This window comes from Zootermopsis nevadensis, unplaced genomic scaffold (genome assembly GCF_977971745.1).
Source record: "Zootermopsis nevadensis isolate Lab colony 2312 unplaced genomic scaffold, Znev_1.0 Znev_ptg000024l, whole genome shotgun sequence".
Lineage (NCBI taxonomy): Eukaryota > Metazoa > Arthropoda > Insecta > Blattodea > Termopsidae > Zootermopsis > Zootermopsis nevadensis.
The window spans coordinates 10,361,855-10,386,535 of record NW_028259156.1 but is presented as its reverse complement, the minus strand read 5'-3'; the positions used below and the strand labels follow the sequence as shown (position 1 = coordinate 10,386,535).

Here is a 24,681-nt window from a genome sequence, read left to right as displayed (position 1 = left end):
GACTATACTATTATTATTTTGATCATTCGGTGTAAGTGAATGGATGGTGAATCAGCCCATCGAAAGTCTGTATCACAGTAGACAAACAGTTTAGCTTCCAAATTAAATAAAACTCGAAACACAGAGAGAACTTAGTAAAAAAAGTGTCCCTGCCTTGTGTAGAGCGGCCAGCAGCATTGACAATTATTATAACGTCTCATAAAAATGACAGGTCATGCATGGCCTATTGTCATATTTATGTGAGATTAGTAGGCGTGTCAGAATTCCCCGTGACTGGTCACGGCCAGCTGTTGATTGTCCACTTCAATACACGTGCATATCAGTTCGAGCTTTAGAATTGTTTTGACAAGTGAAGTGCGGGGAAACTTGGAGCGGTTCTAACACTTGGCAGAAAGTAGAATTCTAAACGTCTGTAACAACTGTTGAAGCCAGTGTAAGGTGTGGTTTAAAAATTCGTTTTCTTTGTTTAATTGTTCATCTTTTCCTTCTTTGTATTCTTTATTCCTTTCTGTCATGTTCTTCCTCAGAATAAACTGAATGTTTTCGACAAATTTTAGAGCTCCTATATGGGGATTAGCTAGTCACAGAACTTCTGGCATAACAGGGCAACACAGAAAGTAAGAGATCATCATTCATGCTGATACCAGCGTCAAGTCGGTTTACATTTAACTCGCATCGTGGACAGTGTTGCCATCTGGATAGGCAAATTGGTTTCTTTAGCATTTATGAGTAACTGTGCTAATCCTTCATTAAAATCGATTTACCGGCAAACACAAAACGTCACCCCGTCTCGCTGCTGCAATTAAACGAAAGCTATTAATTCAGGAATCGAAACCCGACAGTCCACACTCTACTGATAAGGTATCAGAACATTTATCAGTTATGTAGGATTTTAGGTTTTCACGGCGGTGAGTCTGAAGATGGCTGTCTTCTGGGTTGTTGCACCGTGTAGTCTGGTGAAAGTTCACCGACGTTTCAGAGGTGTTTGATATCTATAATCAGAGCGATGTGAGGCAGGAAGCACATCTTTACCAGTTATCTGTTACGAAGTACTTGTCTTAACGCTCAGACGCCCTAAGATCATGGATCCGGTCAGCTCTTGATATACGCTGCTAATTATTCCCGATAACTTTAATATCGACCATGTTGGATATTGTAGTGGAGTATGAGAATTACAGAGGAGGCACGTTGTTCTGTCTTGTCAGGTATAGGTCGCCTTTGACTGTAAAGGCGGAGCGTACAACAATTATTCTCTGTAGTTCTGCTAACTCAACGACCAACCGCGTGCTTCTGGGTCTTTTTTGTTATTCATCATCATCATCGGCCATAAGCGATCAGGAAGCCCTGTGAAGGCTTTCCTGCCTTTCCTTCAGTGTCAAGTGATATTAAGACCAAGTGAGACCAGACACGTCCAGAACCGTCACTTGTATTTTTGTTGTTGAAGTATGTTGGGCATGAGGCATGTGATAAACGATGCGACGTTTCGAGACTTGGTTCTGCTCCTGTTTCAGGTGGTCTTTTTGATTAGCACACTGTCCTGTTTAATAAAATCTTCTCGGGCAATCAGCCGCGTTAACTGGTTACTTTATAAAACGACGTTTCGGGAACAAACTCGGTCCCCATCTTCAGGCTTCAGACGACTTCCGAGGATCCAGTCACATCACAACCCTGAATATGGGGACAGAGTTTGTTCCCGAAACGTCGTTTTACTACGGTAACCAGTTAACGCGGCTGATTGCCCGAGAAGATTTTATTGATTGTACTCGCCGCGAAAGTATCAAATCCTACACTGTCCTGTTGTTCAAAAGGTCCCGACTTCGATCCCAACAGTCATCCCTTTTTTTAAAAAAAATGTAATAACAAGTCTGTCAGTAGATCTGTAGTGAAATACGAAACCTAACCTCAGCACAAAATTCGAAGGCGTGTCAATGAACCTCAGACACTGGGCATATCTGCGACATAATATTCGTGAACTGACCTACAGATTTCTTATTCTGTCCTCCGCGTGCCTAGTTTTTCGTCGTCTTTTGAATGCTCTCTGCTTTACTCGTAAGATACTACTGAGTACTGAGGGGTAAGTTTGGGAATTTGTTGTCATCAGTTCTGTTAATGTGAGTTAATCAGTTTTGTCTAAATGTACGAGGGTCGCTCATTAAGTAATGCCCCACATTTTTTTCCTCAGAACATATTTATTCAAGATGGCTCAAATTTAGTGACAATATAAATCAATGTTTCCTTTACACATACTATTTTTCCACATAGTCCCCATCAACTTGTACGGTTTTACGCCAGCGTGGAACAAGTGCATGCATGCCTTGCCGGTACCAGCTCTTGTCCTGTGCACGTAGCCATGTCCTCACTGCTTGAATCACGCTCTCGTCATCTTCAAATCTTGTTCCGCGGATAGCATCTTTAAGTGGCCCAAAGAGATGGAAGTCGGAGGGTGCCAGATCTGGACTGTAGGGTGGATGGGGTAGCACCGTCCAACCCAATTTGGTGATTTCTTCCCGGGTTCTCAGACTTGTGTGAGGGCGTGCATTGTCGTGCAGGAGCAAAATTTCTGCTGGATGCTTGTGAGGCCGAACTCGTCGGAAACGCTTCTTGAGGGTTTCCAGGGTCATAATGTACGCGTCTGAATTGATGGTCGCACCTCTTGGCATCACATCCACAAGAATGACCCCATCACTGTCCCAAAAGACAGTCATCATGACTTTTCCGGCGGAGGGAGTTGTCTTGAATTTCTTCTTTCTCGGTGATTGAGGATGATGCCACTCCATTGACTGCCTTTTTGTCTCTGGCTCAAAGTGGTGTATCCAGGTTTCGTCACCTGTAATTATCCGGGACAGAAAGACCTCTCCCTCAGCATCAAAACGCTCCAACAATTCAGAAGAAATCGTTTTCCTTTGAATCCTGTGGTCTGCTGTGAGACTTCGTGGAACCCATCTTGCGCACACCTTCGAATATGCGAGAGCCTGGATAATTGCAATCACACTTCCATTGCTGACTGAAAGCTGTTGGGCCAATTGTCGAGTTGTGATGCGCCGATCCTCACGAATAATGGCATCCGCGCGGTTCAACATGTCTGGAGTGGTGGCTGTGGCAGGACGCCCAGAGCGCGGCAGATCACGGAGCTCGGTTTCTTCACTTCCTGAAGCTTTAACTCTCTTAGCCCAGCGACCAACGGTGCTCCTATCGACTGCACAGCTTCCATACACAGCACACAAACGTTTATGAATGTTCACCACCGTTTCTTTTTCAGCAACAAGGAATTCAATTACAGCTCGTTGCTTGTAACGAGAGTCGTTCACAGACGCCATTTTAACAGTTCACTACAGCTCCGCTATCGGTTGGAATCATTTGAAACTCCGTACACGAACGCGGGAAACATCAAATCTCAAGCATGTAAAAGTACACTTTTCTATCTTCATTATTGGCTGAGAAAAAAAATGTGGGGCATTACTTAATGAGCGACCCTCGTATCTGACCTGAAATTTACTGAATTGATATTTAAGATCATTCCATATGCATTCTTTACATCCCTCAACACTTCATAAAAGTTAATTTCCCTTGTTACATTTTATTCCGTGTGTGTCTTGTAACCACGGTGTCATGCGTCCTCAGCCTGCAGGTAGCAGAGGCGGTCTGGAGATATGGAAGTTAGTTGTGAATGTATTGAATAAGCAGTTTCGGATAGTCGACAGAGAGTGGTCTTCCAGCTTGGAGGATTTGGGAAGGGGATTGACATCCCCTCACTGTATAAAACTTGCATGTGTTATTCAGGGCCTCGTACTGGCATGGAAGAAACATCTCAATGCATTCAATTATAGTACAGACTTTTCAGTACATGAAATATACGCAGCTGGCGTGTACATTGAGAGTTCTCTTTACCTGTAAAAAAAAAAAATCATAGCATTCATGAAACATAAATTTCATTATCACAATTGGACAAATAATTTGAATTTTTCTATTATACCCAGACCTAATACATATTTAATCCCTTATGAAAGTTTATTTCTGTGATATCGACATTTATCGAAATGACTGAACAACTTTCTGTAAATGCCTCTTGAATTTAATCATAATCGGTCAAGCGGTTTTCGAGTTGAAACATGAAGACAAACAGACGAACTCAATGTTACAAATATGCTTTCAGTTTATTCACGCAGTGCAAAAGACACATAATACAAAAGTAGGCTTTGTATTAAAATTACTCACTTCGACCTCTGTCTTAAATCTGATAGCTGAATCCTACCTGTCGTGTTTATAGTCGGCGCAGTAGTTTTTGGCCGGTGGAATTTTCAAGGGGAAGGCTAGGAGCGAGTCTCTTTTGCGATAGTATAATGCTGACCGCACCGAGGAGCTTATCGGACTGAACGCCCAAACAAAAGAAATACACTGACCGTGCCACCTCAGGTACACAGACTAGGCCCGTCCGCCAGCTCCACTAGCTTTTCCACCAGCCAAAAACTACTGCGCCGACTATACCTGTGAAAGAAGGTAGGTGCCCTTCCGCCTTAAACGCCGCTTTGCATTATTGATGAAGTAACCGGGCAGAAAGCTAAGTGATGTTGCTTTTCTATGGGCGTGAAAGCAAAACAAGCTTAAAATGAAGCAGGTGAGTGAACAACGGTCATTGGTCACACTCGAGTGGGAGTCTTTGTTGTATCGAGAACGACTTAAGTCGACATATACCTATAAACATTTAATATCCTTACCATTACTTTATGATGCAACATAATTAAAGTTTTAGTATCTATAGGCCTACTGAAGACTGTAACCAATAACAGAACCCGCAAATTTCGTATAATTTTTTTCAAATATTTTTATAAGGATGCTTTGGTTTAGCACGTTCTTTCTTCAAATTCAGTGTAGACCAAAAATCGACTCTTCTATTGTAACCTAATTTAACAATGACAAAAGTGGTGCAGCTGTTCGCTTAAATATTGTTTAATAACTCTGTCGTTTAAATTCTACACATGCTTGCTAAATAATCTACACTTTCAACGTATGGGAAGTCAGAAGTGTGGTATTATCTGACATTTTGAATACATAACATTCGAGCTGAAGTAGTCTAATACAGTAAAAGCTCTCTAAGTTGGACACTTGGGGTTCCACGAAAATGTGTCCAACTTACAGAGGTGTCCAAGATAGAGGCAAAGAGAAAAATCAGATTGTGGTCTAATGAAAATATAATCTGTTTACTTACATACACTGACTATTGTAGGCTTACTTGAATTAAGAATTAATGACAATAGTATTAATAATAATCTTTTGAAGCCCACTCCCATGCATTGTGCATTACACCCCAGCCTCAATAACATTTTCTAAAGTTAATTCCACCAATTTTCGCTTCCCCATCGCAGAAAGAAAAATTCCATTTCTGTTAACACAGTCAGAACTCAAATGCAAGCACAGAACTGATGGAGTTAAAGCTGTGTCTTCTGCAATACTGTAGTCCAGTTAAGGGTTCAACAAAAGAATAGTTAAACACTTGCAATGCATTCCAATGACGGCTTCAATGTCTATAAGATAATCCTCTAGAGAAGAGGCATTCATCAGTCAGAAATTCAAAATAACAAAATATGTAACTGAAAAAGTTTCCCTGAAAAGCATCGAAGTTAAGTGCATGAACCTGTTCAACTTACAACAAAAGGGGTGTTCAAGTTCCAGGATAAAGGGGTGACATATAAAATTATAGGATATTCGCCGATTCCAATTAAAAGTTTCCAATATAAGGGGGTGTCCAGGATATAGGGGTGTCCAAGTTGAGGGGTTTTACTGTATCATGTACCTTCTCACTTGATCAAGGCTGTTGCTAAATGTAAGTCTGCCATTGTAAACTACTCACTGGTCTAGTAATTAGTTTGCGAATTGTCATCCTCAGAAATAGACATCGCAGATAAACTCCTGTAATGACGTTTTTAAATATGAATGTCAATTTATAAAGTAACTTCCTGTTACAACACAAACCGGAAACATGTATATAAATTATGAGTGTCAAATTTGCGTAAGAAAGTAGGAAACTGACAGTTACAGCTAAATATGTTTTTATCAAAATAGCTTGCACTCCACAGAAATGTTCCGTATAACACTCTTACTCTCAGTGGAAGCCTGCCATTAATGACACAGGCGTACTTGTTATGGCCGCGTATAACGAGTGAAGTGCGGGCAGTCTCTCCGACGTGTGAATATTTTAAGCCTGTCTTCCTTACCTGAACACCGTGGTTTCGATTTGACATTTGAATCGTATTTGTGTCCTGACTGAGTGGAATAGTTCGTCCATTGAACAATCGGAATCATTATTTATTAATGTTCCAGTTTCATGTGGCAAAACACTCTGTTTGCCCGTCATGTAACGTGTTAGAAATTATAATTAACTGTGCGCGTAGCGAGGTACAAGTAGTTCACTGGTAATGCATCTGACGTGTATTTCAAAAATGTCTGATTCGAGTACACAGTTCGGTTATCCTTTCCGTCTATCGTTCGAATGCAGGCTTCAATCACCTCACCTCACCTCTTCTTCCTTCCAAGTCCTTTCCACTTCACTGTACATAATCGTAATATCGTCTCATCTGACGCAAGATATCTGCAATAGTTAGTATGGCTCGGTTGTTAAATAACTTAGTAGCCGACATGTCAACCCAAGTACTTTACATGACAGCGCCATAACAAGGCCATAACTAGCCTCTTCGTAATTCTGGTTGCTTGTAGTTGGTCCCAGGGCTTGCACAATTACCTATAAAGAACCTGTATTTAAGTCCTGTTCTATCTAAACATCAGGTAGACTTGTCCAAGAGTATTTATAAATACATAACTAGCCTATCGTTATAAAATATTGTATGTAAGATCTTCAGTAAAATTTTCAGGTATTCCAACATATTTATTCTTGATGAGCCCTATATATTTTTCGTTATCACAACACACAGAAAGCTGGTCTAAAGGGTTCTGACAAATGTGTGTTACAGTAAGCTCGACTGTTACTTTGGACATTATCCATCAGCTTGGTTTATGTTAAGGTTTAGGAAACGGAATCTGTCTCCGTCTTCAGGTGAAGACTGGAGACAAGACTGCCTACTCTGTTGGGTCTCTTAGAGAGAACTAGTCGTTATCACTGGCCAATGACGGAGATGTTTTTTAACAAATAACCAAGACGATGGACGTCTAAAATAACAGTCGAGCTTATAGAGAAGGCAACTACAAAAATGTTTTGAAATAACCTCATTTCACCTATCATTCAATTATCTCTATTGCGTCACATGTGATTAAAGGAATCCAGAGCACGTGAGCAGACAGGAATAGACCATACAAATACAGCTTACACGCATACAGACACTTCACCTCTAAGTTAGAATTTAAGGGTGCAATCGACCCCTTCCCTTCACTTCCAAAGTTCTGGGTGTGATCGCGTAAGTTCTTCACGTTTCTGGACTCGTGTACTTTCCAATGATTTAATTATTTGCTTCGCTGTTTATGATACTAAGACCCCTCTGTCTTTCAGTGGTTGAATAAATGTATGCCGTCTGTGTTGACAATAATTGCTTAAGTAATAGAAAGAAATTCATGAGTTGAAAAATACAGAAAAAGTGTGGGATGCTTGCAGAGCAAAGTGTTCTGAAGAAGAAATGGTGCAACTTGAATTTGTTCGGAAGCTTCCCATGATCAACTCCGATAGATTATGCCCAGTCACAGCGTATTAACACCTGCAACATCCCACCTAAGGCAGGCACATAACTCTGCCCCCCATCCCTATAGCAATAACCTCAGCTTCAGTAGCAGATGGTTCATCTAAGGGTAGAGTTCCAAGTCTCGTTCGCCAAGATACAGCAGCAGATAGCACAGGTCCATACCCCCGAATTGACCAAGACGGACTAATTTTGTTCTTCCTTCAGCCGGGAAAACTATATCTCTATAGAACTGGGACGCTAACAGGCCTCCCGTACATCCCCCAGATAGTATGTAAATATATTGGGCGCAGCTGTGGAATGATACTGACTGGGGAAGGAGAAAGCCTGCCCGAGTGTAGCTGAGTCAAACACAAATTCCACGTGGACTGAGCTGGGAGTGAACCTTGGCCTCTGTAGTGAGAAACCAGTAACTGACTGACCCAGTTATGGGAGAAAGGAGGAATAAAGTAAAAGGAAAGGATTAGACGGGAGGGAAGGATCGGAAGGAGGGAAGATAGAAATGGGATGGATGGAAGCTTTCAGGCGAGGTTTGACAGCAAAGCAAAATGGGGTTGAGCCCCTAGTATATTATGCATGGACGTTCAGGTAATGCATGGATTACGAGCAAACGTTTTGTGCTTTCTGGGACAAGAAGACGACATCGTCTTTCAACCTGCAGAATCTTTAAGCACCTACCTGCAGGTAAATTTACGCGTTAAGATTTATGTTGGCTAAATTGAATTTTAAGCATAATGTCTGCTGTTGGTGTTGGGCAAGTATTTTGTACTCGTTATTTGTGTATGGAAATCGAGTGTTGTTAACTTTTTTCTTAGGTATTTAAATACTGAGGAAATGTGAAAGTGAAATTACAATTGTCTGTTACTGTTCACACCTGAAATATGATGGGGAATGCAAGTAGATTAGTTTCTAGCTGACTTTGGAACCGAGTTTTGTAAATGGATAAGGTTGTTAGGTTATGTTCTAATTTCCTGTTAGGAATGAATATCACAGTTTGTAGTCTAGATTTCCTGCAGTTCCATTTTTGATACTTTGAGCAATGAACAGATGCCTCAGCACCAGATAAGACAGTTTAATCTGTTTTGAAGTTTAGTCCCACAGCACAACTTGCCCCTACTGAAGCTCTTCATCACTTGTCATGCCAGTGTTCAGTTGTTGTAGACAAGGTCAGGAATGTGTCTAATTGAAGGGTCTGTATTGGATTTAGTAATCATAAGAAAGCCTCAGTTCATTGACAGGGGTTTGTGTTCAGCCCTGATCACGATTTGAATTTCAACACAAAAAATGAAGAAGCAGCGAATCAGTACCAAGGAAGCCATCATTTTACGATTTATTGAAAACCATTACAATGGTGATGCTTTGAAGAAATTTATGGTAAGTTAATTTTGTTGTAATAAAGTTATGTACTATTCTTGAGCTGTTTTCTGTATGGAAACAGTCATAATAGGGAATGCATGCCGTTTGTATGAGTAGTTGGACAATTTTCTTAAAATTTGGAGAAATGATGGCTTGAATACCATAATAAGAAATTGGTATAAGGAAAGCTGTCCTAGTATTTGCTTTTGAGGCACTTGTTGGGAGAGACTGTGTGGCTCCGACTTGTTCTTGACCTTTGCACTAGATGGGTTGAGTGGTCATTGTTATGCTCCAACCCTGGGGCAATTACTCCCTTGTACCCAGTGGTTAGGAGGCTGGTTGGGCCATAGAGCCAGTCTGGCAGCAGAGTGTTGAAAGAAAATTCTTTGCATTGCTTAGAATCAAATTTCCATCCAGTCTGTAGCTAGACATTACACTGACTGAGCTACCCTGCCTCATATAGAATATGGTGATGAAGTGAAATGTGGTGTAAGTATTTAAATAGTTAATTTTCTTTCCATATAAGTTACAATAATGTGTACCAGTTTATTGCTATCCTGCTCAGTACTATACATAATTGTTGTCTTATTGCGTGAAATTATTTCTAAGGTTAGAAGTTTAATCTACACTGGTTTACTTCTCAGTATTAGACAGGCATGGTTAACCATTTAATGGTACTTGAAATTTATATTCTATACTAATTTGTGCTCTTAGTTGGTGCATTGTGAAGTTCTGTAATGCATCCCATTAAGGATTTAATTCCAGATTTTGTATGTCTGACTTTGCACTGAAATTATATCATAAGAATGCATCTCATTTGTTTCTGTAATTGTAACTTGATGTCTTTATAGGATATGTCTCCAAGATTAGATAAAAATGATCTTCAGTTCCTGCGATTTCTCACATCCAATGAACCCACATTTAACCAGAGGTTAAATAATCACAGAGAAACTGTTGATGCCATATTAGATTTAAAGTCAATGAAGAAGTCATTTTCACAGGTAAGCACAAGAAAATTATACCTTCAAAATCTTACATTAATTCTGTTCAGCCTGCAGCTCAGATGCTGCAACAATATAAAGCTTGAAACAATTAGATAATAGTAATATGTCTTTACAGTTTTTCTTAGGAAGCTCTTTTTCTCTCTTTTGTTAGAGGAATTTAAGCACCTCTGAAACATGTTGGTTTCTACCAGACTGTGTGGCAAAATATCCTAGAAGACAGTCATCTTTATACTTGCCTGACAACTTTCAGTTTAGATCTTCCAGTACCTCATTTGGGGTCCGCAGTGGCCGCGCTGTCTGAGGCGTGGGCCTTGTGCCGCTTGGTCGCTGGAACCATGGGTTCGAATCCCACTCAATCTATGGATGTTTTTCTGTGTTGTGCTGTTCTGTAAATAGGTAGAGGCATTGCGACGGGCCGATCACTCGTCCAAGGAGCCCTACCAAATGTTTGTAGGTCAAACCAACGAAAAGTTGGAACCCGCAGTGCTCAGGCACTTGAAGAACGGGTTGTTCACAGTATTTCCAGTACCACATTTCATAAATATTCATCAGATAGTTTTGGAGATGAAACATGTAAGTGGAGGGATGGACTGACGTGATTTCCCCGTTGTGCTTCGTTTCATGTAAAGAACACTCGGAAAGTATTGGCTCCTCAAACTTTTTGATCATGGGATTCCACCTTAAGATTTCTGTGGTGGAACATTATCCCCACACCCAGTCACTAATCTGGAGGCCATGTGTGATTGATTATTTAACATATTTGCATGTCTACACATACACTATTTTGTAATAACAAAAAGTGTAACATGGGTTGTATTTGTTTTCCTGTAAAATAGCGCTGTGATTACAACAATTTCTGTTGTAGGTTATCCCAATTTTGCAAGATTATGCTGAAAGAAGTTCCTTTTTGTCAAGAGACTCCGTGGCACTGGTTACAGCAAACATATGTGCAAAAGCTTTGGAAGACTATGTACTGAGTTCTAGATCACAGTGTGGACAAAAAAGCTGTATCTTGTTGGAATTGAAAATGCAAAATGAGCTTGCTGAATTGACCGGAGTTGTGAAGAAACTGGTTACAATGAATAAATTTCAAATTGATAGTTTCAAACAGAAGTATTTTGAAATGGTTAGTCAATTTTGAACCATCAGCATCTAATTATACCTAGGTTTAGTTGACAGATTCAGCGTTGAGTTATGAACTAAATATTTTTCAAATAATAAGGCAGATGCTAAGAAGGGTAAGATTGCTTATCTCATGTTTTGTTAATAAATTCAAGATATAATTCAAATTAAGACTTAAGTATTTGTTTACACCTGAAACTTGGGTTTTCTCAGCACCTACAAATTGCTGGGCATTGACTAGCAATTTCTTTCTGTCTTCATTCCATTTTAATAAGCAGGCAGGAAGAAAGTAGATACTTGGTTGTTCTGCATTTTGCCAAAACTAAAATTTTGTGGAGTCACATTTTGTGTATCATTTTACAGCAGTTGTTTTTTAGTTTGGGATCATTAGTTAACCTCAGTCAGTTATATAGTTTGTTACAGTTGTAGTTGATTCATTTTACCAATTTAGCATAACTCTGGAGGCTATAACCTGGAACTCAGAGCTTGCAGGAGGTACTATGGAGGCTTGATTCATCTGTCACAAATAGTTATTAAAATATGAGGTATACGTATTGTATGACATTATCCTGCCCCTAAAGTCATGTTAACCCTCAGGTAAGAGTCTAAAGTCTTATTAGCTAGACCATGGCTGCAACCATATTCACTTTCAGATACAGAAGAACTACAAATAAGAAGAAATCAATTGGGATTTGAGGTTTTTACAACAGTGAGTCTGAAGATTGCTGTCTTCTGGGTTGTTATGATTCATCGCCCCGGTGAAAGAGGCAGTTTGACCTCTGAAACATTGGTGGGCATCTACCAGACTACACAGTGCAACAACCCAGAAGACAGCAATCTTCAAGAAGAAATTAACACTGAATTCAGAATACTGTGTGGGGTAATTCTTCTTCTTCTTCTTCTTCTTCTTCTACTTCTACTTCTACTTCTTCTTCTATGGCTCTCCGGTCCGTATTCGGTCCATGGCCTCCTCAATCCTCCTCTTCCATTCGGTCCTATTGTTAGGTCCATTCTGTCCTAGGCTTTGATTGAGGTTTCGAAACATCTTCCTTTTTACGGTGCAAGGTTGTTAGCCTTGTGACCAACCCCCAACCTGGAGGACGAGGATACCTGTCTTAGTCTGACCTCTCCCCCTCGACCAATCTGGCTAGGGAGGCCCTACCAGTAGCTATGCTACCGCCAGCATAGCTCTTGGGATCGCTGAGGTACTCAAGCCCCACCACCACGACAAGGTGCAGGTACCATTAAGTGGGGTGTGGGGTAATTATATTTCATAATTCTACTGTAAAATATTAATTTCATGGGCTGCAAGGTAACTAACATTTTGATCAGTGGTGGTATTATGTGATGAACTGTTGCTGTGACACGTGCATTATTTTAGATGAGCAGTTTTGTAACACACACTGCACACATTGTACTTGTACTGCTTTACATTCATGTGGTTTTGAGTTATTGATCAGTTTATTTGTGTAAATTTTGTACATTATTTCTTGCAGAACTTTATTCCTTTGCAAGTGCTATGGCATTTTCATTGCATGGATTTGGTGCCATTTACAAGTTACATATATCAGTAAGTAAATGCAGTAGAAGTCTGTTATAATGAGAGTTCACAATGTTGGGGGGGGGGGGGGGGGGGGATGAATACTTGTTGCAGGTATCAAACACCTGGAAAAGTAAAATTTATGCCACAATGATTTTAATTAAATCTGTATATATTCTACAGCAGTGGTCCACAACCTTTTTGTGCCTACGGGCACATTTGAGAGTTTATGAGATCGTGGCAGGCACCAACCAATTAACAAAGCCAAATTTTATTTTCTCTGGACAAATAAGATATGGACACCAAATAATACAAAAAAACAACACGACATTTAATGATACAAGAAACCACGCAATCAAAAATACGTACTTTTATAAGTAAAATTATTATTACTCAAGTGGGAAGTTAGTATGATGTTTGGCACTGCATTTCATCGGCCAGTTTTTCAAATTTGGGAGTGTAGGATAATGTTGCTGCTCGCAAACAATCGTCAAGATGGTCGTCAGTAAGTCGAGATCTGAGCTTTGATTTTATAATGTTCATGGTTGAACGGCCTTCATTATTCAGTATAACCTCTTTCCATAACAATGCAGGCACCCAAAAAAAGCCTTGGCGGGCGCCATGGTGCCCGTGGGCACCGTGTTGGGGACCACTGGCATACAGTACTGAAATATTATATTTATTTTCCTGACAGTGTGCACTTGAGTCACAAAAGTAAAATATTTTTGCTGGTCTTGGGGCTAAGATTTAAACATTGAATCTGCTGAATATGGGATGTAGGTGTTAAACATTGAAGTATGATTTTTGATACAAAGATAATGGTAATAGATTTTCTTGCAGCAATGCAAATCGGAAGGAAGTGATCGATCATATAAAATCCAGCATTGTGAATTTGCTCTGTTCTCTCAGTGGCATTTATTGTCCTGGTCCTGAAAATGCCTCCGGAACAAATGGTAATGTTTATTCATGGGCTCACAATATTAGTCCATAAATTTGTAATTTATTTGGGATTAAATTTTGGAAAGAACACTAATGCTGTTGTGGTATTTGAGGTTTTGTGTAGTTTAATCTGGCATTCAGTGTACATGATACAAATCTGTGCTAATTATGTGTAAGTAGCAAACCACTTCTGTATCACCTGCCTAAAAAACATATAGAAACAGGTCCCAGTCCGAGAAAAGGATGTTCATAATATGTCGCCAACCTCCTGTAAAGGAGACGGCGTAATAAAGAAGTAGTAGTAGTAGTAGTAATAAAGATATGTGGGATACAAAGTTGAACAAGCAAACATGCTATGAATAGCTGAGAATGTATGCTCTTGTTACAGAACAGATGATGGATGTTGAAGAAATTATAACTGCAGGTACTAATCAGAATAATACAGAAAATTTTGTTATCCTTGGAATGAAGGATGAAGAAGACGGTTTGTTGCAATTAAAGCAATGTATAGCCAGTGACCTAATATCTTTGTTACTTTGTGTGGCTCAAGTTTCAAGTTCTAGCAGTGCAGGAATCAAGTCCTGTGCCAAGAACTGTGATGGTATCCTAGAAAATATTATCGATAGGGTAAGTTACGACGTTACTTTCAAAATATTGTGTGTTGTATTTGTTGTTGCAGAGGATGACTATAATTGAACAATATGTTCTGTGTATTTCTTACCCAGGCAATGAATAATATTTTGTCTGCGTCACTGAATTCTGCTCCAGAAGTTAAGATACCTCATAACCATAAGGACTACTTATCACTACTACTTGAAGTCCCAACGCTCAGTGCTGATATTCTGGAACCATTTCTTAACTCACATTTTGTTACCACACTATCATACAAACCACATGTAGATGTCTATACTGCAATATCAAAGCAAGATGCCTGGACATATAAACAATCTCCTGCCATTTTGACATCTATAATTAGATCGGTAAGTTAATAAAAACAAGTTAGGAAATGTATGCATAGGTTAACTGTTCTGGCATGTTTACCAGAATTTGCCATTTGTGAATGGTGCCAGTGACAGTGGAGTTATTAATTTATTTATGGTACATTCAGTAGCTCCTGTTGAATGAGACTATGATAGTGAATAATGAATTTGAAGGGATGTGGAAGGAAGTGGTCATGGCCTAATTTAAGTTACTTTCACAGCATTTGCCTGGAGGGACTGGGAAAAACCACGAAAAACCTCAGTCAGGATAGCTTGTCTCTGGGCTAAGATACATAAGAGTTGTCTGGATGGCTGTGGATTCTCCAGGTTACCTTGGTCAGGTTGATACTTGACCTGGTGGGTGGATCTTCCGGCTAAGGTTGTTCAATATCATTCTCAGCGTTCAAATTATAGTACACCTATAGCATGCATTAGCCACTTCCTTTCAAACTCTACCTCCCATCATCGGGCACATTCTCCAATTTTACAATATATAAACTGTCCAGTTTTAAAATATTCAGAAAATAAATTTAAAAATAACAGCAGTAAACATTTGCACCAGTTTCAATTGATAGTTCAGAAGCTGTTACATGGCTTGAAGGGGAACAGAAGGGCATAGGGATCTTGAATGCCCTGTTTTGCTTTCTTATATGACTAAAAATGTTGATTCGTAAGCTTAGAATACAATTTTACAGATGCTAGTTGGACTACGGGCAGAGAGCGTTGTAGTTCTTAAGAACTTTCTGCAGAAAGGAGATGTAAATTGGAAACTTGCTTTGGTCTGTGTGTCCACGTATGTTAACTGCATTCCAGAGGGTGGCAGCCATATGAAAGGCAAGTGTTTTTGTCTCTTAAACTGAAGGGGATTATAAATTAAGCGCAGAGTTTGAATTGAAGTTCTGATTTATTAATTGTTGAAGGAAAATGTGTGTAATATAAATTGAGTAAAAAATATATGAACGGAAAGGTAAATACCATATTTACTAGTTTACCCCGCGCACTTGTGTAAGTCACACGCCCCATTTTTTGAGGAAGTAAAATAATTTTTTAAAAAAATAGGTTAGTAACTATTTCTTCATATGCGTATGGTAGCATCTGTGCGATCTGAGTCTGTATTCTTATGGTTAAATTATTACAGACAAAACACCTCACCAACCACCCTTGACTTTCCATAAAATTTGCTACTTGCTTGGCCCTAGCTATTTCCAGCGCTTTCATCCAGCACATTTCCATTGATATAGCATACATTTAAATCAAGTATTTACCAAGGTACTTATTGACATTTTTAAAAATGCATGTTGGTCTGCACATAAAATGGTCATTGTTATTGTCTGATTCTAACTTTTTTTAGAATTGGTCAGAAGGTTTTAGTAAAAACTAGCTAGTATCAAATTTCTTCAAAATACATCTTGTATTTCTCAAATTGAAACTTGCAGGCAGACAGAAGAATGTACTGACACAACTTTCTCTAAATGCATTTATGTTGCCCACAGAGAAGGCAAATATGAGAATTATGATGTGTTAGGTAAGACCTGTGATGGGATTATGATACTTCACAGTTCTGAATTTGATGCTGAAAGTAAAACATGAACCATTTAGTTATTTTCTAACTTTGTTTTGTTTTATAGGGTTGGTTGACTGGCTGCTTAGCAAAGCATTCCTGAATTGTAACCGTAGTCTCCTCATTGCCTCATTTCTCATAGCAAGGCAGTGTTGTGCAGAAGATTGCGCTCCCTGGTTTCCCAATTACATGTCATGGTTTGGAACAGCGTTTGGACATGAATCATCTTGGGCCAGTCAGCAAAGTTTTGAGTTTTTTATTCAGTTCCTCACTGAGGTAGTTCCATATGAGCCACCAGCGTGTCTCAGAGTTCACATCGACAAAGTGAGATATGTACATCACTAGCTCACTAGTATCAGATATTGAAGAATCAACGCCAGTAAATAATTTTGGTAGCTGGACTTACCATATGTTTATTGTTTGACTCTTTTAAGGTTCTGTTGAGTTAGTTAGTTAGTTTGTTTGTTTCCCCCCCCCCCCCCTACAATAACTAAGAGTGTTCAGATTATTTTTTTATATTTTATTACCCAATGCTTATCACTGGACACAATCCTGAACTCCTTAATCCAGTTCATTTCCTGTGCCATTATACCTAGAGAATATTTACCATCATCCAAGAAAATCAACCACACCCAATTCAATTCACTTTTCTTATCACACTATTCATTGACATTACTTTTAATTTTTTGATGATCAAATTCTACTGAAGATCTGCTAGACTGAGTTCATTCATTTGGTATGTCAATCAACATTATTCTTCTTCTATGGCTCTCCGGTCCATCTTCGGTCCACGGCCTCCTCAATTCTCCTCTTACATTCGGTCTGTTAGGTCCGTCTGTCCGAGGCTTTGATTGAAGTTTCAAAACATCTTCCTTCTCACGGTGCAAGGTTGTTAGCCTTGCGACCAACCCCCAACCTGGAGGACCAGGGTACCTGTCTTAGTCTGACCTCTCCCCCTCGACCAATCTGACTAGGGAGGCCCTACCAGTAGCTCTTGGGGTCACTGATGTACTCAAGCCCCACCACCAGGACAAGGTGCAGGTACCATTAAGTGGGGAAATCAATCAACATTCTTACTTTTGTAAAATACTGAAGTTATGTTTTAAAAGTACATTAATCTCTTCATTTTTTCCCCCTTCTCACTGTTATGAAAATTAGATATTTGTGTCTTTGTCATCCATTATCCCTTCATCATACAATTTACCACGTAAGTCATTACAGATTTTTACGCTGCTCAGATATGCACTCTGTAAAAGTGTTGTGCATTTAACACCTAGTTAATATTACCTTGTGTTCAACCTTCAGGATACCTGTGTCTGTCTGGCTTGCTGATACAAATTAATATTATTAAAATTAATCTCCTCCTTCACCTACTAAGTACACTCAATGATTGGCACGCCCTCATATTTTCAAAATTTAAGTTCAGTTACTTTATGTGCTGTTTACCTGTTTATTCCCATCTACATTAAGAAATACTTAGACTACATTAGGATGTTGTGATAAGCGTTACAGATTCATGCTGAAGTGTATGACTTTGTTATACTTCTTTGTTTTGCTTTTTGTTTTTACACAGCCTCCTGCATGTCCTCAAAGTAGCTTCTTTCTCCTGGGGGATTACGTAACATTGGCTAAGACTCGACTAAAAGATTTCAATGAAAAAATAGAATTTGGTGTCTTCGGGCCGGGATTGGTAAGTGGAACACAAAGTTAAAGTTTACTTATACTTAAGCACCGTACCATGAAATTAGATAAGGGAGTGGACATGACGCTTAATGCATTCTTAACCTTGGTACTAGATAGAAGTGAGTTTTATTCTCTGGCCACTTCTGGTGAAGGAGATCCTGGAATCCATTGGATGGGATGGTGAGTGGTCCATCTGGGAATCGTACTCCATGATGTGATTTAGCTGTCTTGGCTCTGATATTGTAAGATACACGATCCAAGTAGTAACACATACACAACAAGTGTGTTTAAACCCAGATCATTGCCTGGTAATCAGAAGAGAAATTCTGATAAGCTGCAGAAAATACATTATGTGTTAGATACTTTTTTCTTTTTGTGTTATGAATGCAGTGTTTTTTGGATTTGTCATGACATAATCAGGTTTATGGCTTCATTATCTGCCTTACGTTTTTGTCAACATGCATGTTGCTAGTTTATGGTTCTTGAAGTGTTTTCTTTATGGATGACATTTGTGAAACTTGCCGTGTTTTTTATTATTATTATTATACCATATTTGTAAGCTCAAGTTGTGTGGATTTTAGAACTGAAAATTTTATGATTTAATGCCTAGTTTTCATTTCTAAGTATGTATTGTCCTTGTAGAAACATTCTAACCTTATTAAACCTCTCAAAAAATAAGAAAATAAAAATAAATGTCTTGTGGTTTATGTATTCTTTATGGAAGAAATTCTGCATAGCCTGATCTTGGACCCAGGACAATTAATGGAGATCTAACAATTGCATACTGATGTCAGTACACCTTTTAAGCTGCCTTTCATTTATAAACATCCATAATAATTCTAATATTATGAACACTTTGATGAACTACTCTGTGCAACAGAATCTTTGTGAATGTAATAGCTAATTAGGCTAGTCAGGGAATTCCCAGTATTTTATGGAACCAAAAAATTCATTGCATTCCCAAAAGCCCATCATTGGCCATTCTCCTGAGCCATATGGATCCAGTCAACACATCTGATTTCTCTGGCTTCCCACACCTGTTGACATTTTCCAAATGGTCTCTTCCATTCAGCTTTCTCAACCAAACTTTGTACACATTTCTCAGTATAGTATAATAAATTAATTTAAAAAAGACAAATTGTGTTTATACACTTACATGAAACCCAGAACACTCAAGGCAACATAACGTAATGTAACAGATTCAACAGCAACTGTTATTGTTGCTACTAATACAGAAACTTTTAGATTGTTTTCCATTTATTTCTGAGAGTCCCATTAGTACCTAGTTGCATGTAGGTCTTCATTTATACTATCAGTCGGTATAGTGACTGGCTACGGACTGGGCGACCGGGGCTCGATCCCTGACGGGGGCAGAGGATTTTTCCTCTAGCCTCTGCATCCAGACCGGCTCTGGAGCCCACCTAGCCTCCTCTACAATGGGTACCGGGGTCCTTTTCCGGGGGTAAAGCACGGCTGGGGCGTGATGCCGACCACTCACCCCCATCTAGTGCCGAGGTCAAGAATGAGTAGGAGCTATACCTCCTCTCACCCCGTGCCTACATGGCATATAGTGGTACAGCTTTACTTTTCTTTTTACTTCATTTATACTGTAGCATAGCATCATTATATATTAAGTTTTATTAAAAATGAAAATATTTGTTTTTTCTCCTGGATTATACACTATAACTTAACCTGTCATTAATTGTATTTCTTTGGTGTTTCAGACTACAGAGCAAGACATAGAACATGCATTGACACATTTTGAAACACACAATGGGGAAATAGCACAGACAGTGCTGAGTGCATGCTTGTTCCACCGCCAGCACTTTGAACAAAACTTTCTTAGAAAACTGCTTGCCCCTCGTGTAATTCCAGACACTCCAGATATTAAAGCCAAATTCATAAATAAGTTGCACAGTATGGGCAAAATCTCTCATTCTGTGTATACGAAGTACCAAGAGACATGCAGAGCAGAAGCCAGGATATTTCAAGGTTAATTGACTGACAAGCTTATTCCATTGTACACAGGATCTTGTTATCTATTTACGTGATCAAGAATGTCCTAAGCAGTTCGGAGAATATGCTGGTAGCATAAACAGAAGAAACAAGAAATGCATGCAGTGTTATGGAAAAGACTACATGAGAGACAAAGGCATCGTTTGAGAGGACAATACAAAATGGATCTTAGAGAAATATGTTGGTGATATGAATGTGAATAAAGGGAAAGACAGGTTGTAAGGTCATCAAATATTCTGCAAGAAATTTGCATTTGAGTTGTCAGAGTAAAATACTGAAGTTCAAAGAAATTTATTGAAAGGCACTAAAGTATTCATTAAAATTGTTATACGTGATGAGGTATTGAATGAACTGTTGTGTCGGTTGTGAACAAAATCTTATTTCAGAGTTTTCATAAATTAATCTGTTTTACTTTCTGTAGCAGATTTATATTTATATATGGACAGTAATAAATGGTTCAAACAATTAAATTCACTTTGAAAATTACCCTTCTTTATGAACTTTTGCATTAAGTTGGAGTCCCGAAGCAGTCTCCCAATTACGTAACATATAACAGAGCTAACCTTAATGTATGGAACTTGACCTTTTATATCCTGTACTACAACACAGCGACTGTAACAACAATAATTCCTGGACATTGTACACAGCAAACAATGTTGCCTTTCACTGACTTCAAATCTGCTTGCCTATCAGAATAGAACTGAAATTTGTTTACTTTCCATAGATCTGCATAGACCTAAGCCAAGGATGTAGGGCGTCATAACACTTGTTTCTAACGCTAATATGTATAAATTAAATAGTTATGACAGTGATTTACAGTCAACTACAGTAATACTGCAGAAATAATCACACAGGAAGGCATCACCACTGTTGTGTACATGTATGCGAAACAGCTGAGAATTTTTGGTGAAGCAAATCCTTCTATGGTTGAGAACGAGTGAGATAGATCCTCCATAGTTTTGGCTCACACGGTCTGTGCCTCAAGTGGTCAGTGCAGAACACGGTCTCTGCCAGACACTGTCTCTCTCTTCCTCACTTCCTCACACATTCTCTGTGTCAACCGTTCTCTGCTAGACTCGGTGTCTGCAACACAGTCTCTGCAGTAACTGGTCAGGGTGAGGCAGCCCGTTAGAGATAGGTACATACAAAGGCCTGATCTTGCTGAGACAGCATAGGAGAAAGTGTACGTCGAAGACGATGTCAGGCAGAGATCATTTATGAAAGGGATCGGTTGGGGAGAATTTTGAAAAACTTCAAAATTTTCAAAATTTCAAAAAAATTAAAAATGCTGGTAATTGTCCTAAAAGTGCTCAAAACTGAAAATTTTTAAAAATTTTAATTTCAAAACTTTTCGAAAATTTTTGGTTCTGTGCGCCTTTCAGACAGTCTCCAGCATTTTTTGATTTTTCGATAATTTTCAAAAATTTGAATTTTTTTTTCAAATTATCACATCTGATCCATACCAGAATCGGTCTCAGTCTAACACGGTCTCAACGAGACACGCTCTCTGGCTCACACGGTCTGTGTCTCGAGCGGTCTGTGCAGAACACCCTCTCTGCCAGACACCGTCTCTCTCTTGCACATTCTCTGCGTCAATCCTTCTCTGCTGGCGTCGGTGACTGCAACACGGTCTTTGCAATATCCAGTCGGGGTGAGGCGGCTAGTTAGACATTGTTGCATACTGAGGCTTCATCTTCCTAAGACAGCGTAGGAGAAAGTGTACGTCTAAGACGATGTCAGGCGGAGACCGTTTCTGAAAGGAATCGGATGGGGAGAATATTGAAAAACTTCAAAATTTCCAAAAAATCGAAAAATGCTGGAAATTGTCCAAAATGCGCACAAAACTCAAATTTTTTAAAAAATATTAACTTGAAAATTCTTTTCAAAATTGTCGAGAATTTTTCGTTTTATGCGCCTATCATACAGTTTCCATCATTTTTTGATTTTTCGATAATTTTCAAAATTTTGAATTTTTTTGAAAATTCTCCCAATCTCAACCGTACCAGCTCCGGTCTCTGTCTGACGCGGTCTAAACCAGACTCACTCAATGTTCCTCAAGGTGTGCGAACACGGTCTCTCAGACGGTCTGTCACATATTCTCTGCATCAACCGTTCCCTGCCGCACTTGGTCTATGCAATACACGGTCTCTGCAATAACCGATCGGCGCGAGACGAAACGTCCAAGATAGTCACATGCAGACGATTGATCTTGCGTAGACAGCGTAGGAGAGAGTGTACGTCAAAAACGTTGTCCGGCGGAGATCGTTTCCGAGAGGGTACATTTGGGGGAATTTTGAAAAAATTTCAAATTTTTCAAAATTTCCAAAAAATAGAAAATGCTGGAAAATGCCCAAAACGCGCACAAAACTGAAAACAATTTCTAAATTTTCCAAAATTCTTTGTTTTGTGCGCCTTTCAGGCAGTTTCCAGCATTTCTTGTTTTTTCGATAATTTTCAAAACTTTGAATTTTTTGGAAAATTCTTCCAGTCTCATCCGTACCACATTCGGTATCTGTCAAACGCGGTCTAAACCAGACACTCTCTCTAGCTCACTCAATGTTCCTCAAGCTGTCTGTGCCGAACACTTGTCTATGAGACGGTCTCTGTAACACATTCTCTGCGTCGACCTTTCGTTGCCAGACTTGGTTTCTGCAACACACAGTCTCCGTAGTAACAGGTCGGCGCGAGACGGAACGTTCAAGATGGTCACATGCAGACAATTGATCTTGCTCGGTGTCTGTACCAACCGGCCTCTGCAGGAATCGGTATCTGCCTTACATGTTGTCTGACGCAAGAGAGCTTTTTAGAGCAGGCACGTCAGATCCGTGTCATACAGAGATCGGTCCGTTCAGAGACCGTGTCAGGCACACACCGCATTCGTCTGAGACACAGTACATCAGAAACAGTCCGAGAGAGACCGGTCCTGCAAGGCATCAGGTGGTGGAAATTTTGAAAAATTTCAAAATTTTCAAAAATCCAAAAATGATGCAAATTGTCCAAAAAGCTCAAAAAACCAAATATTTGAAAAATTTCACATTCAAAATTGTCTTCAAAATTTTCAATTTTTTTTGTTTTGTGCGCTTTTCAGACAATTTCAAGCATTGTTTGATTTTTCAAATTTTTTTAGACATTTGAATATTTTTTTCTAAACTCTCCCCATGAGATGCCTGTCAAAATCGGTGAATGGCTAACACTTTCTCGGCTTCTATCTCGCCCGGTTCCTGCCTGACTCGGTGTCTGCACCAATCGGCCTCTGCAGGACTCTGGTCTCTGCCTTACGTGTTGCCTGCCGCACCAGAGCTTTTTAGACGCGGCAAGTCAGAGCCGTGTCATACACAGACCGGTCCGTGCAGAGACCGAATCAGGCACAGACCGCATTCGTCAGAGACACACGGTACATCAGAAACAGTCCGACACAGACAGGTCCTACAAGACATCAGGTGGTAGAAATTTTAAAAATTTCTACATTTTCAAAAAATGCTGTAAATTGTCCTAAAAGCGCACAAATCCAAAAATATTACAAAAATTTCACATTCTAAATTTATTGATTTTGTGCGCCTTTCAGACAATTTCCAGCATTTTTTGATTTCTCGAAAATTTTATAAAATTTGAATTTTTCTAAACTCTCCCAAGAGATGCCTGCAAAACTCGGTGAATGACTAAACCTGTCTCTGCCGGACTCGGCCTCTATCTCGCCCGGTTCCTGCCTGCCTCCTTGTCTGCACCAACCCCCCTGCACGACTCGGTCACTGCTTTTGTGTTGTCTGCAGCACCAGAGCTTTTTAGAGGCGACACGTTAGAGCCGTGTCATACGGAGACCGAGTCAGGTACAGACTGCATTCGTGACAGACACAGTACATGAGAAACAGTCCGAGGGAGACGGGTTCTGCAAAATTTTAGACAATTTTGAAGGTGACATTTTTAAATATTTCTTCTTTTGGTTTTCTGCGCTTTTTGGACAATTTCCAGCATTTTCTAATTTTTGAAGATTTTGAGCGTTTCAAAATTCCACCACCTAATGCCTTGCAGAACCGGTCTCTCTCGGACTGTTTCTGACGTACTGTGTCTCTGACGAATGCGGTGTGTGCCTGACTCGAGCTCTGCAAGGACCGGTCTCTGTATGACAGGGCTCTGACGTACCGTCTCTGAGAAGCCCAGGTGCGGCAGGCAACAGCTGGGGCAGACAAGCCCTGCAGAGACCAGAGACCTGCAGAGGCCGGTTGGTGCAGACACCGAGGATTGGATGAACTGGTTGAGATAGAGGCCGAGTCCGGCAGAGACGGGACGTGGCATTCACTGAGACTCGCATGCATCTCTTGACGAGAATTGAAAAAAATTTGAATTTTTTTTGGAAATTTTACAAAATTTTCGAAAAATCAAAAAATGCTGGGAATTGTCTGAAAAGCGCAAAAAATAAAAAAAATTGAAAAATTTGAAAAAAAATTGAATGTCAAATTTTTCAAAAATATTTAGGTTTTGTGCGCTTTTTGGACAATTTCCAGCATTTTTTGACAATTTAGAAATTTTTCAAAATTCCACCACCTGATGCAATGCAGAACCGGTGTCTCTCGGACTGTATCTGACATACTGTGTCTCTGACGAATGCGGTGTGTGCCTGACTCGGGCTCTGCACGGACCGGTCTCTGTATGACAGGGCTCTGACGTACCTTCTCTGAGAAGCTCAGGTGCTTCAGGCAACAAGTGGGACAGACACCTGCAGGTACCTGAGAACTGCAGAGGCCGGTTGGTGCAGACACCGAGGCTTGGATGAACTGGGTGAGATGTAGGCCGAGTCCGG

At 39.7% G+C, this 24,681-nt stretch overlaps 1 protein-coding gene across 7 annotated transcripts; it reads left to right on the top strand.

The window, feature by feature from the left end:
- The first annotated feature begins 7,996 nt into the window (after window positions 1–7,996).
- On the top strand, window positions 7,997–20,357 carry LOC110831976 (Fanconi anemia group A protein homolog). Of its 7 annotated transcripts, none has more exons than XM_022068557.2 (12): window positions 7,997–8,366; window positions 8,935–9,056; window positions 9,890–10,039; window positions 10,908–11,168; window positions 12,661–12,734; window positions 13,533–13,657; window positions 14,032–14,270; window positions 14,369–14,623; window positions 15,319–15,457; window positions 16,252–16,508; window positions 17,758–17,874; window positions 19,592–20,357. In XM_022068557.2, the coding sequence occupies exons 2-12, from the start codon at window positions 8,967–8,969 to the stop codon at window positions 19,862–19,864; spliced, it is 1,980 nt and encodes a 659-aa protein (XP_021924249.1). In that variant the 5' UTR covers window positions 7,997–8,366; window positions 8,935–8,966; the 3' UTR covers window positions 19,865–20,357. The 7 variants fall into 7 exon arrangements, with proteins under 7 accessions (XP_021924249.1, XP_087211577.1, XP_021924250.1 ...); XM_087355451.1 differs by having other exon boundaries at window positions 8,910–9,056; XM_022068558.2 differs by lacking the exon at window positions 7,997–8,366 and adding an exon at window positions 8,391–8,436.
- Window positions 20,358–24,681: the final 4,324 nt, after the last annotated feature.

What these genes read in the sequence shown, in the direction of transcription:
- LOC110831976 (XM_022068557.2), top strand. Translation starts at nt 8,967, where the DNA reads ATGAAGAAGCAGCGAATCAGTACCAAGGAAGCCATCATTTTACGATTT. An exon ending in TGAAGAAGTCATTTTCACAG is followed by an intron (nt 10,040 to 10,907) that starts GTAAGCACAAGA and finishes TTTCTGTTGTAG; the next exon opens with GTTATCCCAATTTTGCAAGA. An exon ending in GGGTGGCAGCCATATGAAAG is followed by an intron (nt 15,458 to 16,251) that starts GCAAGTGTTTTT and finishes TTTGTTTTATAG; the next exon opens with GGTTGGTTGACTGGCTGCTT.